Raw genomic sequence first — 20,435 nt, forward strand, 5'->3', positions numbered from 1 at the left:
CTCCCCCTTTGTCAATCCATGACAAAACCACAATAGTACATGAATGTCCTTTGATATATTCTACTTGCAATACATCAAAATTAGCCTAATCCAAAACTTGAACTCCGGAAAACTTTGCAACAATAGAGCATGAGTCTTGATACGGCTTAGAAACCTATCTTTGTTGGAATACATTAAACGAGACGCATTAAGGAATCTTTGGAAAACGTGACAATTAATAATATCACTGCTCAAATGAATCAATACATGCACAATATAATAATCAATAAGAACAAACATGTGGAAAAAATACACAATATCATAAATATAGCAATAAGCCATCAAAAAAAAAGTGTATAAAAAATAAACGGTTACAAAAACCAAATGTAGAAGAGATAAGAAAAGCAAGTACATCAAAATGAATTAATCTCCCCCAGTACAAAAAATGTACTCTACTCACTCACTCTTCCATAAGTGAGGCCTAATATATGGGATTTTTAATTTTTTGAAATGTTAAATTTCCCTCCCTTCACATGTGACCCTAAATTCATCTTTGATAAATGGAGCTCAAAACGTGGAATAAAATTGCGTGAACTAAAACTCACCCTTAAAAAGTGGGTCCCAATGTGTGAGATTTTGAAATTATATTTTGAAATAATGAATTGAATTATTTAATTAATATTCTAACACTCCTCCTTCAAGTGTCGACCTAAATTGGTTTGTTTTATTTTTTCTCAAACCAAGAATAACCTGAAGTCTAACTCTTAAGACAAGCCAACTTGGGCCCATCCTTGTTCATCCTTCATCGGTGTGATGTTGAGATGTTTTAGATACCATGTGGAAACTTTCTTGATAAGTTTTGTGAAGTGATACACTAATAACAGAGAAGAAGCCAACCTAAATGAGTCAATTTAACTATATAAGACCAAGCTGTCAAATGGTTCATACGTTAGTGAGTTCGTTAATAGTCGAGCTTGAGACAAATTTTCCATAAAAAAGAAAAACCTACATTTTCTTGCGGAGCAATTATAGTTACAGACTCTGCCCAGCCAATAATATTGTGTTTTGAACACACAATTTCAACCTCTTTGCTTACGGGTTGTGTGTAACACGTGTTACACGTCTGCAATAATAATTTTCCTTCCTTTTATTGCACACACGTCTGCTTATATGTGTGCAACGATACTAATTTTCCTTTATTTGTATTGTATGTTATAGAGACATATATATATTAGTAATTTTCAGCCTTATTTTCTATCATTTAGAACTTCCACTTTTTAATTGAGGGCAAATTTTCAGCCTTATTTTCTCCTCCTTCTTCTTATCACCAATTTTCTGTTTCTCTCTACCATTAGATTCTGCCTGCTGATATTGTCACTTATTGTGGGAAGGGTCTCCGTTCAGTTGTCCTCTAGATTGTATACAGCATCGTGGACTAAAGCCCTTTCAACCACTACATCGGCTGGGGACTCTCGCCCCTTTTTTTTTTTTTTTTTTTCATTTGCATCTTATTTTTTGCACATATAATTAATACACACAAAGATTTTATATTACCCTATTTATACTGTTACAAAAGTATACACCTTGTTTCGGATGTATGTTTCTAACTATGAGGGGAGGAAGCATACACCCGAAACAAGGTATACTTTCTTTTTCAAGAGGGAGAGATATAGACGAATAATGAGAGGGTGTGCAGAGAGACAGAGAGAGTGGCATTGGTGTCCTCAAAGAGTACAACAAAGACCTTTTTATGAGAGATTTTGTTTTTTAAAAAGAGAGACGATGAGAGAATATAACACATCGAGGCTACTTTTGGAGTACGGTATAATTAAAATATGACACATTGAGGGTACTTCTAGAGTACTTTTGGAGGGGTTCTTCAATCACCCTGCACTCAATCACTATCTATATATATATGCACTCTCCATGGATTTAATGTAGTTTCCCCTTTTTCCATTACATATGCAAATGAATGTCTACAAGCTTTGTACCATCTATTTTTCTTTTCTTTCTTTCTTTTTTAAAAGTCTTATGTTTATTGAAAAAAGTCTACTCACATGTTTTGTTTATGGAAAATTGTTGTTGCAAAAATGGAATTGCATACAACTGTACACACAAGAGGCGAGATCATGTTTTAAAAACTCAATTTCAGTTATAATTTTGAAATATTTAAATTGTGAAATTTTATTTTGCAACCACAATTTCAACTAACATGTTGCGCACACACCCATGTGTAATTAACATTACCTTATATATATATATATATGGGTAGTGATTGAGTGCAGGATGATTGAAGAACCCCTCTTTGGAGAGTGCATATAAACCCATGCAATATTACTCGACACGATTAAAGATTGTGTTTGGAACTATAGTTATTAGTTTCGCACAATACGCAATACATATCGTATCATTTACAAAAAATTCCGTATTGTAATATGAGACACTGTTATAAATTTTGATTTTTGTGTTAAAAAATACAAATTGTTTGGTGCATCGTCATGTGAGAGATTAGGTAGTTAGTGTTATCAATCTAACATGAAAAATTTTGGTTTCCAAAAATTAAAGTCTTAAAACATTTTTCTTTGCCAAGCAATTTATGGGTTTCAAAAGGATAGGTTTCAACTACGCAACAAAAGAATGTTTCAATTTTTTTTTTCTTTATTGACAAAACATTAGTTTGTAAATTCTATGTAATAAAATTTGTGGTATCCTTAACACCATTTTACAATTTTGTGTCTTTTAATTTTATCATGGGATGGGGTCTTTTGTAAAGGGGTTAGAACTTTTTATTAATTGGGGCCTTAGGCTTAGGCCTTAATCTGCCAATGACCTTGAATTAGCATCGAGATTGGTCAATATAACAAAATTTTGATATTTTTCTAAGGAATATTTTAATTCAACAATATAATATACATTGACAATTTAGTGCATTTTAAATAAAACTTTTAAGGTTGATTCTAAAAATAAATTATATATATATATATATATATACATATTAATGCAACCAAATGGTTGAATTTAATTAGAAAACTTAAAGTATAATGACTAAATAATTGTACATAAATTTTAACTTATATATGAAATGGGTTCAAGTTATATCTGATATATTTTTTACGCTTAAGCCAGACAACCCAATAACCTGGTGATAAAATTATTTAATACAAGGAAAATAACAAGTTTTGGATAACATTCTATTACAGGGACGTGATGCATGGGCTTTGTTGGAGACTTGGAGTACATAGGGAGACTGGTAAGCATGTTGAAGCTCGTATCAACTCATGATCCATGGTCATTCATTAGTTCATTTCGAGTGAGCTTCAATGAAAATGAAATATTGTTGTGTTCTAAAGAGATCCCTAGTGAGAAGCACTTAAGAGTTGTTGTACCTGACAATAGTACTGTTGAAGGCAATTTTGGAGGTGTAGGGTTAAGAGTAGACAAAAGTGATGGAGAAAGTGAAAGTGGAGGAGAAGGTGGAGGATGTGGTGAGGGCCACGGTGAACACAGAGCTGAAGACAGAGGTGGCAGTAGAGGCAGAAGTGGAGGTGAAGGGGGAGGGGGAGATGGAGATGGAAGAGGAGGCCGAGGTAACATGGAAGATGGAGGTGGAGGTGGAGGTGGAGATGTAGGCAAGAACTGGAGGTCGACCATATCCAAACTAGCAAAGATGTCCATCATGGTCACAGTTCAATCAACTGCTGCTAGCATTGGCTTTCACTCCTGTGGCCAACATTCCCCGACTAGGATCTTCCTAGTTGCTATTTTGGTCACTAACTTAGTGGGATACCTTTGTTGCATAATTTCTATCTTGCTAATCCATAAGAAGCCACAAATTTCAGAAAATTTGGGAGGGATTGGATCTATTGTTGTTTCCTTCAGGTTCATACTATTGACATCTATGTTCTTACATCGAGTCTCTTGTTTGTTAAGAAAATAAGGAGTAGGCTTTGTTCGTATGATTTTGACCATGAAAAAATGCATGCATTATTGACAAATATTACCCGATGTCCCCATAATATATGGATATGGTATAAGTTCATTTTAAAATATTTCATAAGAAATGTAATACTTATTAAGTGTTATAATATTTGGCAAATTAGTTGGAGTTATACTCTATGTCATGATGTCATCAAAAAGAGAGCAAATGTAAACTTTTAAGATTAATAAATTTAAAATATAAACTTATTGCTTTAGTGAATTGAAATTTTTTTATCTTCTTCTAAAAATAATAATAATAATAATAATAATAATCAATTCCACTGATTTAAACAAACAATAATTATTTTGTATTCTTTATTGCCTATGATTAAATTTTCTTTTGTATTTTCTTGGATTATGTTTTATTTGTTCCCAAAGCAACTCAACTTGAGTAATAATGTCATATTCCAAAACAATTGTTACTCATATAAATTTTAAAAAAAATTATATAAAATGATTTATTAAAACCCTAAGCCAATACGAAAATAGACCCAATCATACATCAAATTCACCAAGCTCAATTCATGTTCACAAAAGGCCCAATCCCAAAAATGAACCAAACCCACCAAGTTCAATTCCATTTAATATAGCCAAGCCATAACCCATCAGGTTGTAACCTAACAAGGAACCAAACCCACCCCATTAAAAATTAAGCCTAATATGCACCCCGCCCGACTTACAAGGCCCACCAGCCACCTAAATTTCTAAAATTACAATCAAACCCAACAAACAATGTCAAAACCATATTTTGACCTCTGTAACTTTTCCAAAATTATATTTTGACCACAAAACTTCTCCAAAATTACAAATTTAATTCCCAAACTTTCCAAAAATCACATTTGACACTAGAGCTTCCCTAAAATTACACTTTGACCCTTGAGATTGTCGAAATTACACTTTGACCCCTAAATTTTTTAAAAATTATATGAAAACCCATACGATCAAATACATTACCATTTCAAACTCAAATTTTGGGGTCTCCCTTCCACTCAGGGGCCTTAGGCAATGACCTAAATGGCGTACTAGAAAGGCCGGCCCTATATGAAATTAACCCATTGTGTTTTCATTTGTTTTTGTCACACATGACTTTGGTCACCATGAGGACATTGCACTTTATGTGATGACAAGTCTAAGTTGCCTCAACCAGACTTCTACAAATGTTTAAGCATGAAACCCAACATCACCCCCCCCCCCCCTCCCACCCCCCCCCCCCCCCCAAAAAAAAAAAAAAAAGAGCATGAAACCCAACATAAGTTTCTCGTTTTAGTGAAGATTAGATAGGACAAAATGACATTTAGTGTGCGTTTGCGTTTCAGTAGGTCTTTTTTTTTTTTTTTTTTTTTTTTAGCATTTATGAACAGTAACAAGTACTATTCATGCACTATGCGGGAGACAAATTTTACTATTCATGTATTGTTCACGCACTGTTCATGAGATCTACAACCACTTTATTCAAAAAAAATATATATTAAAAATAAGTCCCACAATACTATTCACACATTTAAAATTTATTTTGCTACAGTATTTTTCAATTTTCAACTGTATCTAAACGGACCTTAGTAAAAGACAAAATTTTTATTATTTTTCATTGTTTTAATAAATGATCTAAGTTATATAGATAGATATATATATATATATATATTTATATATTTATATTTTCATGAAATAACAAAGTTTTATCTATTATTTTTTTGCCACACATTTAATATTATAATTATTCAAAATTATTTTTTTTAATAAAAAAATGTTAACAGATATTCTAAAAATATTAATTTAGGAATTATTTTTTTAAAAAAAATTATGTGAAAAGAAAAAAAATATTTTAATAAATTTTTATATTTTCTACAAAAATAATATCAAAACAGACCATAAAAAAAATGAGCTACTGCATTTGCGGTATCCAAACAGACAATGAAAAAAAAATTAAAAATTGAGAGTCCGTTTGGTAGATATGTTTAAAAATTAAAAATTATTATTTAAAAATATTTGTGAAAATATGTGTGGGTAAAAATATGTATGAAAATATTCGCTTTAAATTTTGTTTAAAATCGTAAACCAAACACCCCTTGAAATGTCGGTTGTTTTTTTTAAAAAAAGTATGGATGGAAAATCTCGGATATGGGCAAAAATATTTCGGCCTCACCGTCCTACTCCGAAATAACCGATATTTTTCCGCACGGAAATGTCTCCGGTTAACCTGAGGGAGTGTATGGAAGAAATGGTGAAGTACACTCTGGAGTCTCACATAAACGGAACCCTTGAATTCGATCTAGGACTCTCCAACTCCTTCTGCTCCGACCTCCTCAAACTCGATCCCAACACCACCACTACCGGTAACATTTGATGAATTCGACAATTTTTTGTTTTTTTCTTTCTTTAATGTACTTAGTTCCTGATTGGTTCTTTTTCTAGCTTATTAGAAATTTGGGAAAATTGTAAACCCAAACATGTAATAAAAAAAAAAATTTAACTTAGTGTTCTAACTTAGTGTCTGGTTATTATGGGGTGAATCTGTGGAAGTATATGGAAATCAGAGATTCCTTCTAGAGTTTCTTTTTTTTTTGTTTGGACTGCAGCATTGGGGAAAATTTTGACAATTGACAATTTACAGAGAAAGACTATGTGGCTTTTGGACTGGTGTTATACATGTAAATGCAATGGGGAATTAGTAGACCATCTTTTACTTCACTGCCCTGTTTGTTTTGGAATTGTGGTTTATGGTGTTGGGTCTATTTGGAGTTTGTTGGGTGATGCCAAAGACTGTTGTTGAGTTGTTAGCTTGTTGACTTGGTTGTTTTCAGCGTCATTGGAATGTTCATTTGTGGGTGGCTGCCCCAAATTGTTTGATGTGGAGGGAGAGGAACAACTGGAGTTTTTGAAGACAGAGAAAACTATGCCTTATCTAAAATCTTTTTTCTTTAGAAATTCATTGGATTGGATGTCAGTTTTGCAGTCAGTCCTTATGGTTTGTTGTTGATTTGATAGATTAATGTACTTTGCATGATTAATTTGTATGGTCCCCAGTTGTATACTCACTATATAGTTGGGTGACTCTATTTTTGATATCAATGAAATTTATATTACTAATAATTTTTTTTAGAAATAGTGGAACCATAGTTCCACTGACTTTTAAAGTTTAGAGGATATTGCAAACTGCACCATAATTAAGGGCAAAAGTGCAATTTGCGCTGGAGTTTTAGATGTTTGCTTTATTACATTCAAAGAGGATGTTAACTCTTCATCGTTCATGCTCCTTATGCAGAATCTGTTGAAGGAGATCCTCCATATCCCTTATACAAGCATCTAGCAGCAGCTTTATTAGAATCAATCAATTCTAAAACCTTTTGTAGGACACAGAGCAGTTTGAAGTTTATCCCAGAAGGAAGCTCCTTGAAGCAGGAAGAAAATGAATGGCAAAAGCTGGTTTTGGAAAAGGGATCCGAAATTGTGAATGTGAGTTTTAAGCTTTAACTGAGGGTGTCATTCAATGCCAAATTTTCTTCGTCTAATTTTAATCTAACAGATGTTGTCATTCATCAGATTTTGAAGTCTGTTGTCCATGAACTTCATGTTCAGGAGCCTTTCTTTTCGCAGCTAAAAGGTATCAATGCATTTCTGCTATGAATCTCCATGTTTATTGTCTGAACATAACTGGATCAGGTTTCTTTGTCATAACTAGAGATTTTAAGTAATTCTTTGTTATAACTATGAATCTCATCATTGCCATTGAGCTCTAGCTCAAAATGTACCTCCTTCTCTTGTAAGAGCAAGGTGGAGGGTTAGGCTGTGGGTTCAAGACCTACCAAATGCGTGTGTATCTATTCTTACCAATAAAAAAGTAAAAAGAAACTATGAATCTCATCACTTTTTATTCTAAATCTCTTGATTTGCTATTGCCAATCCTGTTTGAAGTGAATCCTCTTTGGTAATTTGACATTGTCTATAGATGGCAAGAAAACAATTGAAGGAAGGTGTGCCGTTGGTGACTACAATAGGTATGAAAAATTCAATTTTTATGCATAAATCAGTAGGAATCAGTTGGTAAATGATTTTTTATTTACTTTCTCTTTTTTTTTTTTTTTTGACATATAATTCCTTATTTTCATACTTTTTAATGAAAACAAGTATGAATGGGTTTTTGTGCCTAGCATGGATAGCAAATGCTAGCAACAAAATGCTATGTTATGTATGTAGGAGGTGTAATTTTTGTTTTGTTGGTTTTGTCACTGATTCTAAATTAATCAAAAGGTTAGAATGTCAGAAAACTTATAATTGGAGCCATGCTATACTCCTCAACCTAACAATTTTCCCTAAGAACACTATCAATTGAATGGACAAGGTTCCTCTCAATTTTGAGTGGAATGGAGATAGTCCATTTCACTGTTCATATTTTATTTAAGGTATACAAAATGGCACTAGAGACATATTTAGATTTGTAATATTTAAAATCTAAACCATGACATTGATTCATTTGAGATGGAGAGGATCCTGTTTCCATTTCAACTTAATCAGATTTGATCAAATTTTGCTTAAAATGTAATATGTAACATATACATGCATAGGAGAAGGTTACTTGAACTAGTTTCTCACCCCAAAAGTAGACAAAGAGTCCATTTGGGAACAACTTAATTAGCTGAAACTAAAAACTTTTTGCTGAAAATATTGTAGATAAAGTTAAAAAGTAGTTGAAATAGTACAGTGGGACCATGAATAGTACCAAAAAATGCAATGGAACCCATGGATAGTAGCAAAAATAAGCTAAATAGTAAAAAAAAACTATATTTTTAAGCCAATGCCAAACACAACCAGAATATACCCATTAATGTAAGTATGCGTTTGGCTAGCTTATTTACTTAAAGGTGAGACAAAAAGTGATTTTAAGAAAATAAGCTGGTTTATCATATAGGATTCTGACAATCTTTTCTATTTCAATTTTGTGCTTCCATTCCTGCAATTTTTCCAAAGTTAAATGATTATTATTTTATTGGGTTTTCTATATGTTTGGTAATTTTACTTCACTATTTCTTTGTTGATTGATTTGCATTACTTTTTACCTTTTGTGGTCATAGAATTGGTTCAGGAACTTTGATTCTTTTCAACGAACGTGTGGTCCTTGAAGTTCAGGTGTCAATCCTGTTTTTTCAATCAATTTGTACTTCCTCATTTCCACTTGGCTCTACTCTTTGTAACTTCATAAATTTGCAGGATGTCCACCGGTATGCTTCGTTCTCTGAAATGTTGGGGGCAGAGAGTCTTGCAAAGGTTCTTCCTGGAGTTGAAACCATTGAAGAAGGTAACAGCTGCTATTTTTATTGAGTTTCACTTCCTGTATGGTGATAAATCAACTCATGAGAAAATAAGCTCTTAAAGCTGAAAATGAGAAATAGGGGCTGCATTCATTCGACTTTTCCTTCTCCTTGACCTCTGGAATAATCTGTTATAATACCAAGGGAAGGGGTGTAGTAAATCTTTTTAACCATGTGAAAGGACTACTAGGTTTTAGGGATTTAGATAGTAATGTCATAAAAACTTAAAATTATTTGTTTTCTGCTTTGTGTAAAGCATTTTTTCTGCTTTGTGGTTGCTTTGATGTACTCAATTAAGAGGTTCACCTAATAAAATTATTTATGAATTTGATTTCTAACTTTAAAGTGATTTGTACCTGTAGTAGTCCATGAGTAATAGGCATGCACTTTTTCAGGTGTACAAATCTATAGGAAGTTCTACATGGAAGAGAAAGAAAAGACAAATGGCGTTCTTGCAATCCATGTTTCGAAAGTGGATGTTCAGCCTTACACTTCTCTGGCGACCCTAATCTCTGTAAGTGCTTAGTTGCTGCTCTGTTATGATTTGCATATCCAATTGCATGAATAGAATGACTTCAAATCTTTTAACAGAGATCTTTCTCCTAATTTCTTAGATATGATTGTGACTTAGCTTTCATCATGCTGTTGGAGCATTGGATATGTTAGCCAGAGATAAGGGGTATAATGAATAACAGGATAGAATGTAAATCTCATAGTTTTTAGGGTAAACATATACTCCGCCATTCTAAAATATATGTCTTAATTTCTTTATTGGAAGGACCCAATATAAGTATCCACTTTTCAAAGTGGAAATACTTCGACATTTTCTCTAACTATTCTCACCTTTTCTAAAGAAGCAAACAAGTTTCTCATGAAAAGTTATCTAATCACTAATATAGGGTGAATGGCATTTTATGAAGACTTGAACTTTTTACTTTTCATTAATAATCGTGTCTTTAGAACCAAGACACTTTCTTGGAACATGAAGAGCGTATGTCCTGCTACATGCTAATGGTGTTGCAGTGGAGAAATCACAGATAAAATTAGTAATTTCTGTAATTATAAAATTCTTTTGTTGTCTGTGTAAACAATAAGTTAAAATGGATCATGGAATGTAAACAGATGACTTGAATCTGATGGTAATCAAAACCAATTATTGAAATATTGCTATTGTCCTGCTTTATTTGGAAGCATGTAGCATGAATTTTGTAACCTTCATCTTGGAACATCCAATTCTAAACTTGAAGCTTTTTTTTAATAAGTAACCCTAAACCTTAATCTATTAAATGAAGAAGCCCAACTAAATACATAGAACAATATCAAGTCCCAAACAAAATCATGGAAAAGTCCTAACAGGCTTGATGACCAAACCAGAACCCAACCAGATATATCTTGTTCTGGTTAGAAATATATGTTTCTCTCTATTTATTATAAAATTAGTGGTAACGTTGAAATGATACTGGTACCAAAATAAACCATTCCAATGGACAAATTGGAACTGTCACTAGAATGTAATTGTCATTCAGAAACAACAAAGAATAGACTTCTAAATCCCAGGCAAACAAAACGGGGTATAACCCATGAAAGTTGTTTTCCAATGCCCAATAACTGAACCCATGAGCTATAGAATTACATTCCCCTGCCACCCAATCAAACAGTACAATTCCCCCCCCCCCCCCCCCCCCCTAATGCTGAAACCAAACCCCTTATGTCTTGAATTACCAAGCTGATCTCACAGGCTACTGCTGAGGATTGCTTCTTAGTATCTTGCACTACCACTTGGGCATTGCTTTCAATTATTACTCTATCAGCTTCTGTTCTTTTATTAATATGAATTGCATTCCTGATTGACAATGCCTCAGAAAGCGTTTTGAACTTAGCTCACTTTAAAGGACCATGCTGCAGCAAACTACCCTCTTCATTCCTCAGCAAAGCTGCAGCAAAGGCTTTACAAGATCCCAACACAGCATTAACATTCAATTTCAGCCAGTGTTTCTGAGGTGGAATCCACTCAGAGTTTTACTTAAAGACTCCTGCATACTACATCTGTTAATCCTAGATATCTCTCATTTAACAATGTCTATAGGATCTGCATCTTTTTTACTAAACCAAGTCATTCCTTGTTTTCCAAATACCCAAGAGTTATAGCAGCCATCACAAACCATTCCTTCTTACACACTTCATCCCACCATCATCTCCCTGGAGTGTTATCAACAACTTAACAAATTCTCCAATTGTTTCTGTTCCCAATCTACCACTCCTACAATTCCACAGGATTCCAAACTGTAATGCCCTTGCAAATACACAATTCTTAAATAAGTCCAATCAAGTTTCAGCAATTGTGTTGAAATCTGTAATTAAGATGGTAATATACATCTTTTTGCTTGCCATGAATTCTCACATAAAATGTGACCATGAATTGGATTTTTTGAATAACTCAGTGAAGGTTTTTGACCATGCAGGTGGCTTCTGGTCATAAAAACTTTTCTAACATTTCTTTTTTGATGAGTAATGAAAAAAATTTATTAATAAAACAAAACTAAGTACACCGCGGGTGTAATCAAGGAGAATTACAAACAGTTCTCAAATTACAATGCTCAACCAAATCTAAAAGATAAAACAAGGAGAAGGATGAAAAGCAACACTTCAATCTAACAAGGTATGAAGGAAGAAATCAAGGATAGACCATTCACGACCCTCAAAACTTCTAGCATTCCATTCTTGCCAAAAGCTCCACCCAATGCAATGTGGCACAGCCTTCCGAAAGGCAATATTTCTATGCCTTCCAAAAGAGCCCTGTCAGGCTGCAAAAAAATCGATAACCCTTTTTGACGTCACCCATTGGAGCCCAAATAAACAAAACACCATTTTCCATAGCTTGTAAACTATTGGACAATGAAGGAGAAGGTGGTCCACAGACTTTTGACACCTCTTACACTTACAGCACCAATCCAATACAATAATACCTCTCTTCTGGAGAATGTCAGCAGATCAAATCTTCCCTAGAGAAGCAGCCCAACTTTTCTAACATTGAGGTCACCCTACTATCATTTGGCTCCTTTTTCGTTAATGGAATAAAATTTTCACTAATAAGGCAATTATGTTATGCGTATTAAATTCAGTGATATGTATATGGCAACCATTTTCTTGGTTAAGATGGTTTCACTAGATTTTGCCTTCTTTATATTTATACGTCCTAAGGATGCATGATCTAGTGTTTCTAATACAGCACTCTTGGTTGCTTCTTGCATGCCATTCACTTCTTGTAATCAATAATAAGATTATTACTCCCAAGTACCTGTTCACCTGTGTGCACAGTTAAATACATGCATTTGTATGTGCATATTATGCCTCTTTTTCTTGAGTGCATCTGCACTTAGTGCTCCAGTGACCTGATGTAGGAACTAATTTTCTGAATGACTGCCGCATGCCTTATGTCACTTAAAGTTTGCAATTTAATGTAAACCTGACTTGTATGGTTTGTCCAGGTATTGAGTTATGGGGGTGTTCAAGGCCTTCTTGGTCTGACACACACCACAGGGACTATTCCAAATGCACCTTCCCCACCAAGATGAACTTTGCTATCATCATTTACCCTTCTATGTAAGCCCAATGTAAGATTGTGACTTTTAATTAATTGCCTGTCTTTTGCACTGCAAGCAGAAGACTTAATTTATGCCTCGATAGGAACCGCTTTCTCTGTTATACATTTTGGAACTGCTTAGCTTAAATTTTTGACATCTAAATCATCAAGTCAAATGAAGAAAAGCTCATATTTTTTTTACTTATGAGGAAGCCACCTTTCAGCAGCTATGCAGTTAAGCTATAAAAGAGGATCAATCTTATCTGTAAGGGACAATAAGAAGCCCTGCCTTGTCTGTACCTCACACTCAGGCACCTAAGCTGTGACCAATCATTTAATAAGTTTCATTTTGAAAATTCATAACAAAATGGGTTAAATTGAAAATTATAAGCATTGGTGATTTAGTTCTTAAACAAGAATGGGTGGGACCCATGACCCTGAAATTTCTCTCTCTCTCTCTCTCTCCCCCCCCCCCCCCCCCCCCCACACCCCCCCTTTTTTCTCCTTTTTATCGTGTAGGTAAATTGAATTTTTATGAAAGATTTTTGAAAGTACAGTAACCAGCAATTAACTCCTGAAACCTAATAGCTTCTAAGGGAGAGCTTCTTAGGCAATTGCAGCTTATCTAATTGTCTAATTGCAGCACTTGAAACAGCTTATCTAATTGCAGATGAAAGTACAATTACACTGCAGCACTTGAAAGTACAATTATACTGAAAGTACAATTATCTAACAGCACTTGAAAGTACGAAACAGCACTTGAAACAGCTGGATTGAGATCCGGTGCAATTGCTTGTTGCAATTGCACCATGCAATTCACCCCCCTCCCTCTCACAATTTTTTTTTTTTACTTTTTTGCTTTTACTTTTTTACTTTTTTTTTAATTTACATCCATAGCAATTGCATCAGATGCAATACCCTAGGTATTGCATCTGATCTCAATCCGAAACGGCTTATCTAATTGCAGAATCTGTAGACAATTATACTGCAGATGCATTCTATCTTCTCCTTTGATACTTCATGTACATTACATAAAACTACCAATGATTCAAGAACAAATTCTTATGCCAATTTGACAATTTGTAAGCAATTACAGCAGTAGGAACGTGGAGCTTTAATAGAAGTACATAATAAGTAAGATTCATCTCCTGTACATCATTCCTTAAAGACTACCCTGGATGGATTTAGTTATAACTTAGTGAAAACTGTACACATGCTTTGTTGGTCAAATAGTTGAGAAAAGTAATATTTTCGCAACCTCGTAGTTGTATTTCTTGCTCATCTTTATTCTGAGAGGCTTGACAGACTAGTTTATGAAAATTATATATGGCTTGATTGTAAATTTTCTCATTGGCTAGTGGTTGAAGGTTATACCTTGATTCATGGAGCTAGGGCACTTGCAAAGCATGCTAATAAGAGTACCAGTAAATATTGGGGTACTTTGGAAGGAAGTGGCAAGGATCTGTTTGAATTTGAGCTTTGGAGATTAATTTCTATTTGTTTTTTCTCTTACTGTGGTTTATTGTATGCACAAGTTTGTTTACAGAATTTTTAAATGCTGTCAAATGTATCTAACCATCTCACTATATGGCATAGAGATTTTCTTACAGTTGTATTGGATCTTTTGGTTTCTCATGCATCTGATTGAATAGAAACTATCAAATACAACTTTTCTGTCAGGCATTTGGAAACAATTTTCAGATTATTAATCATTAATTTTTTCTTGGAGGGTGGCTTAAATCAGTCATGTTCTAACTTAAGCCAATGAGCTCTAGTTCAAATGTCACTTTCTTCCCTTGTAATAGCAAGATGGAGGGAGAGGTCGTGAAGACCCACTAGGTGAATGTGTAACTTATTAATAATAAAAGTACTTTATTTATTTAATGTTTAAGTAGTTCAAAATTTTGCTTTAAAAGAGTCTGCCTTTGTACTGATGTAATGCGGGCGTGTAGAAGCAGAATCTGTAACACACAATTACTACAACTCTTCCACGAAACCTAAGTTCCATAAAAACACTAGGCCAAGGTTTTCAGACCTCGACTGTTCATTGAACCGTAAAAGGGAGAGGTTCAAGGTTTTTGAGGTCGAACCGAGGTCGAACCGGGGTCGAACCGTGATGACATCATAATTAATTTAATAATTAATTAAAGCCTAAATATAGATATTAAATTTATAAAACTAGCAAAATTGACAATATATCTATATATGTGAGGAAAATTTAATGATTTTCAAGCATATATTTAATAATTAAATAAGAAAGTTAATAAAATAAAATAATAACCATAAAAACATTAAAATTTATTATTAATTTTTGAAGTAAAGTTGAATATCTTTGAAGGATTTTAATTATAATTTTTTTTTATTTCTTGTAAAAGATGGATAATTTAATTAAGTAGAATAAAATTGTGTTAAGTTGTTTTTTTTTTAAATTGCTAAGGGGTTGGACAGCATAGTTCTCACCGGTTCGTGTGGTCCAACCCCGGTTTTAGTGGTTCACGGAATTAACAAAAAATCCAGTTCTTTATGCTTAAAAAACTGGTTTTCATCCCAGTTCTTGGTTTTCATGGTCCGACCTGTCACGCCCCAAACCCGATACCCGGATTTGTGACCATGACCGGCATGCTAATATCAAGCCTAAACTTGATATTAACAAGAACCACTTAACTTTTACAAAACTTTCACCAAAAGCTTTCTTTTTCTTTTCAATCCTTGTTCCTTTACTTAAATTATATAACCTTTCACTTGACATTCAGAGCATCTACATTGTACTCCAAAGAATAACATAATCCACCAATCATTTAATTTCTACACTTTTACATAATACATCGCTTGATACTTTATGGTATACACAACTTTTATTTGATCCTAAAATACACAATAACTATAAAGCTAAACGTCAGAATGCTAATTTAGGATCTATACATATAAAACTAAACCAGCTCCTTCCAAAACTCGACTAAGGCTCCCTCTGCTCCAAAATAAAACCTGCTAACTGAAAGAGTGGAAGGGGTGAGCTACACAGCTCAGTAAAGGTAAGATATATGAGAATTCAATAAGGATGCATGTAAATCAGATCATTTCATTCTATGAATATTCGAATAGGAGAACATCTTTTCATGCATAGTATTTAATACTATTCATAATAATAGTATACGCTCTTCATAGAAAATAATTGTTCTCATTTTTCTTATCAGTTTAATATTATCAAAACCTTCCAGATTAAACTTCTTTCACTTCCTACAAAGTCGCCATACATATATTCTCATTACAAGATAATTATTTTAACTTAAATCAAATAATCGGCAAGTTTGTATTAAGCTAGAAACAACTTGACTAATAAGAAAACTTTTCTTTATAAACTTCTTCTCATAGAATACTATAACTTTCATGATAATAAAACTTAACGTTTCATAAAAACAGATACCTGATAACTTTTAAACATAACCTGCACTTTTATCAGAAACTTTATCTTTAATGAACAGCTTTCTTTTCATCAGAAACTTCTTATTTTCATGAGAGCTTTTAACTTTTCATAATGCATTTAAACAAAATAATTCTCTCATGATTAATAACATAACATAGCTGTTCATATCATATTGGTTAGTCCATATCTGATAAGCTGTACAGAGAATGCCTCATCACATTTGGGTGCCCCCGTGTGTATGATATTGTCCCCTTTGGGAGGCCTGATGGCACATCCCCTCCAGGTTTTGTTCCTCCCCGCCGTCCGTACACATTGGGGAGAAGGCCTTAATCAGATTAGAGTTACGGGCAACCCCATTTCCTCTACTTTAAATGGCCTAAAGTTACGGGTAGCCCCATTTCCTCTACTTTAAATGGCCAAACAGATAACATATTTCCATGGAAAGCTAGTAATTAACCCCTACTAGCCGAGTTCAGATTACCAAAGGACATAACCCGAAAACATTTCATACTTTATATCATACTGAAATTTCTTCTTTTGCATAACATTTCATAATCATAGCATTTCCATTCTTTTCATTAAACATCATGTTCGTGGAATCAGTAATAGCATCAATATGCAAAAATCATATACATGGGGTTTCGAAAGCTCACGAACATATCTTTGTCAGAATAATGATTACATGCCATATCTCTAATCAAAAACATTTTAATGCATAATATACTTTAAAATAACCTCATGACTTACCAAATGCCCATATAACTTATCCCTTACCTGAAAGCAGAGGAACCGAGAGCCTAAAGTCGAAGGAGCTTAGACTTGGATACTGGTAACACCTAAACCATAAATCAAAGCTTATTACTATCCATAATTCTTTACCATAAACTTCACATTCATCTCAAAGCCTATTTCTTAGAATTAAGGAAATCCTAATCCCACCTCAACGAGGTTCCCACAAACAAAAAATACATTCATCAACAACAAGTACAAAATCCTAGAGAAACCAACATTCTTATATTAATCCCATATCTCTAAAAGAGCTAACTTTATTTCAAAAGGTGCTTTAAGGTTAGGGCAATAATGCATGCATAAATATAAAATCTTTTAAGCATGATCATGTAACTATATAGATTCATATGATAACATACAACACGTCGGGCAAAACAGCTTCATACATACAACCATCCCATGGTTTACAACCCCTTCCTTTGGGTACTAAACCTCAAAACAAGTTACACAAAATTAATCTATGATCGAAACATACCAAAAGATAAGCATATCAAATTATAGCTCAAAACATTCACCCTAACTTGATAATTAAATCCACAAAGTTAGGCATGTCCCTTACTATTCACTGTTCTATTCCAGCAGCATAGGCTCCATTTGTAAAATACAAACGGGCTGCTCAAACACATCCAATTGTCATGAAAATTTACAGAACTACTCCCCTGTATGTCCAGTATATACCATAAAAATTTCGGAGTCAAAGCATAAACCCATGATTTACTAAAAATCACACAAGACAGCATACTCAAATCTGCCCTGACAGAATTTCTTGCAACTTAAAAATTAAACCATTATTTTTATATTAATCCAAATTCTGTGAGACCAATTCAATAACAACCACAAGTGTCTTAGGTTTCATAGGAATCATCCTTAGCATCCAAATTCACTATATAAAATTTAATACATAATTTATCATGCATGAACACAGAATCTGTCACAGTGACAGCTTTGCAACGTTTTTCTCGTAAATTCACAAACAATTACCAAAGAATGGTATTTTCATATGGGGATTTTTATACACTCATAAGACATGTTATAAAACACTTAAACATAGTCATTTAACCATTTAGAGCAAAATCAGCACAACCAAAAATCCCAGCAGCAGCATCAAAAATACTCATCCTAACTTTTTCTTACTTCCTTAATCATACAAAATCATTAATTAATAAAAACCCTAATCTACCTTCAACAAATCATCAACACAACTTCAAAGCTTCTTAAAACAGCACATATATATATATATATATATCTGTGTGTGTGTGTATATATATATATAGACTTACAAGCTTTCCAATTTTACAAACCACAAAACCAACTTCTTAAGATTCCATGAAGAAATTATGGATTCTAAGGTGAGAGTAGCTAGACCCTTACCAAATTTCTGATTCCAAGGAGAAATAGAATCACTCTTGCATGGAAGAATTTCCCCATTTCCTAGTGGCTGGACCCAAAATTATGAGAGGTGGAGAGCTTGAGAGAATTTTCTTTCTTTTGGTTTAGGACCCGTGGGAATGAAAGGGAGAGAAGAGTTGAGAGAATTTTCTTTCTTTTGGTGTGTGAACCCTTGGACTCAAGAGAAAGACTCAAGGGAGCTTCCTAGCACTTTCCTTGAGACAAAAGAGAGAAAAGTGAGGTGCAAATTTCTGATTTGCATTGATCCGTGGGAAATGGGAGCAAAAGAGTTTCTTGAGTCTTCTTTCTTTGAGAAAGTCAAAGAAGAGATAAAGGTGCAACCAATAAGAACAAAGAAGGAATAAAACAAAGAAGTAAAGCAAGAATGACCAAGGGAAATTTCTGGTGCAGCCAAGAAGTCCAACAAAATATCTTGGGTGATTCACGTGTATTGCTAGGAAAGAAAGGATAACTTACCTTTTCAATTTTTAGTATTTATACATTTCACCCTCCTATAGTTCTACATTCTAGAAAGGCCCAAATAACAAAATAACTTTGCATATAAACCCTTACATTTATACACTTAATTAAACACCAACAATTATATATCAAATAACTTAAACCACTTAATATAATTTTGTACATACTTAGTATATATTTAAAATACCGATAGCAATTCAGTTATGTATAATCTTTACAATTCTTATTCAATGGCATTATAAAATAATATGTTTATTAAATACTCTTATATTAATTTTTGTAAGTAAGTGGCTTAAAATATTAATAATACTTAACCACTTAAACACATAGTTTAATTATAAAAATTGGATCGGGGTGTTACATCACCTTTCGGTCCGGTCCAGTTCTGAAAACTATGCACTAGGCTAGTAGGCAAAATAATAGAGAAAACATCTCTAATAAACTTTTATTAATCAACGCATAACAACAATAATCAACCCTTCTATAAAGAGTATTTATAGGAATAGAATTTCTCCTACTCATTTTAGGAAAAGAAATAATAAACCCACTACTACTTGAGAAAGGAAAAACAATTTAACTAGGAAAAGAAAAACAATTAAAATCCTAATTCAACAAGGAAAAAACAACATAAAATATTAAAATATTTTAATCTTCCTTAACCAATCTGCATCATGTGCCCTTGAAAAAAGATGGCATGTATTGGGATGAAAGGAATCAACAAACTTTTATATACACACACACACACACACTTTTTTTTTTGCTAAATTACACTCTTTTTGATTGATCTAGGTGTTGGGGTTCATCTAATTGTTCATCCATTCTTGAGTTTCTAGCTTCTCTTCGACCTGTCATATGATATTTTTGGATTTCGTTTTGTACCTTGTGTTCATCATCATGAACTCAAAGTTTATATTTTCTCTAATTAATTAAATTCCATTGCTTACAGATCAATGGAATTTAATTAATTTTTCATTAAAAAGATGAAATATAAGTTCACCAAAACTTGTTATACCAACAAAATTTTCCCCATTCTCTGTCATAACTCAAAGTTACCAATCTTGGACTTCTCTGTCATAACTCAAAGTTACCAATCTTGTACTTCTGTCCAACTTAACTACCTCTGCGTTGGCTATAGGAGCATTTATCTTCATTGAATCAATCATCCTGGAGTTTTACCATAATAGCACAAGGGCAATCTCACAAAACCCAAACCTCAAGTACGCCCATGGAACTCTCTCTTTTACAAGAATAGAGAAAACCCTATTCTATATGGCTCTAATATTTCGGTACTCTTTCCATTAAACAATTGCCTCAAAGTAACATAATATGCTAAAGCTAAATCACATTTGTATAAATAATAACATTTTATTGGTTGCGATGACCATGTTAGCAGTCCTCTTGATGAACCTAGTAATTTCTTCTTTTTAACAATGCATAAAACAATGGCACATCTCAAATGCCACGTGGCAGACAACTATTGGTACATGTTAATCTTCTTGTTCTCTCT

At 33.4% G+C, this 20,435-nt stretch overlaps 1 protein-coding gene and 1 long non-coding RNA gene across 5 annotated transcripts; one reads left to right on the top strand and one right to left on the bottom strand.

Annotated features, from left to right (window-relative positions):
* The first annotated feature begins 6,029 nt into the window (after positions 1–6,029).
* Positions 6,030–14,455, top strand: LOC126702793 (uncharacterized). Of its 3 annotated transcripts, none has more exons than XM_050401649.1 (9): positions 6,031–6,290; positions 7,220–7,410; positions 7,498–7,558; positions 7,904–7,952; positions 9,027–9,081; positions 9,163–9,250; positions 9,659–9,777; positions 12,752–12,877; positions 14,205–14,455. In XM_050401649.1, the coding sequence occupies exons 1-8, from the start codon at positions 6,140–6,142 to the stop codon at positions 12,836–12,838; spliced, it is 801 nt and encodes a 266-aa protein (XP_050257606.1). In that variant the 5' UTR covers positions 6,031–6,139; the 3' UTR covers positions 12,839–12,877; positions 14,205–14,455. The 3 variants fall into 3 exon arrangements, with proteins under 3 accessions (XP_050257608.1, XP_050257606.1, XP_050257607.1); XM_050401650.1 differs by having other exon boundaries at positions 12,752–12,866; XM_050401651.1 differs by lacking the exon at positions 12,752–12,877 and having other exon boundaries at positions 6,030–6,290.
* A 1,169-nt stretch (positions 14,456–15,624) lies between these two features.
* Positions 15,625–18,872, bottom strand: LOC126701917 (uncharacterized). Of its 2 annotated transcripts, XR_007647555.1 has the most exons (3): positions 18,431–18,781; positions 17,045–17,106; positions 15,625–15,838 (listed from the first exon to the last, which is right to left on the bottom strand). It is a non-coding gene; the product is annotated as an uncharacterized LOC126701917 (long non-coding RNA). The 2 variants fall into 2 exon arrangements; XR_007647556.1 differs by having other exon boundaries at positions 15,625–17,106; positions 18,431–18,872.
* Between the last annotated feature and the right edge of the window lie 1,563 nt (positions 18,873–20,435).

This window comes from Quercus robur, chromosome 10 (assembly GCF_932294415.1).
Source record: "Quercus robur chromosome 10, dhQueRobu3.1, whole genome shotgun sequence".
Classification (NCBI taxonomy): Eukaryota; Viridiplantae; Streptophyta; class Magnoliopsida; order Fagales; family Fagaceae; genus Quercus; species Quercus robur.

Bases quoted from the DNA above. Each gene is read 5' to 3' on its own strand.
- LOC126702793 (XM_050401649.1), top strand. From the start codon at position 6,140: ATGTCTCCGGTTAACCTGAGGGAGTGTATGGAAGAAATGGTGAAGTAC. The intron at 7,411-7,497 runs GTGAGTTTTAAG...GTCATTCATCAG, and splicing joins AGGGATCCGAAATTGTGAAT to ATTTTGAAGTCTGTTGTCCA. The intron at 7,559-7,903 runs GTATCAATGCAT...CATTGTCTATAG, and splicing joins TTTCTTTTCGCAGCTAAAAG to ATGGCAAGAAAACAATTGAA.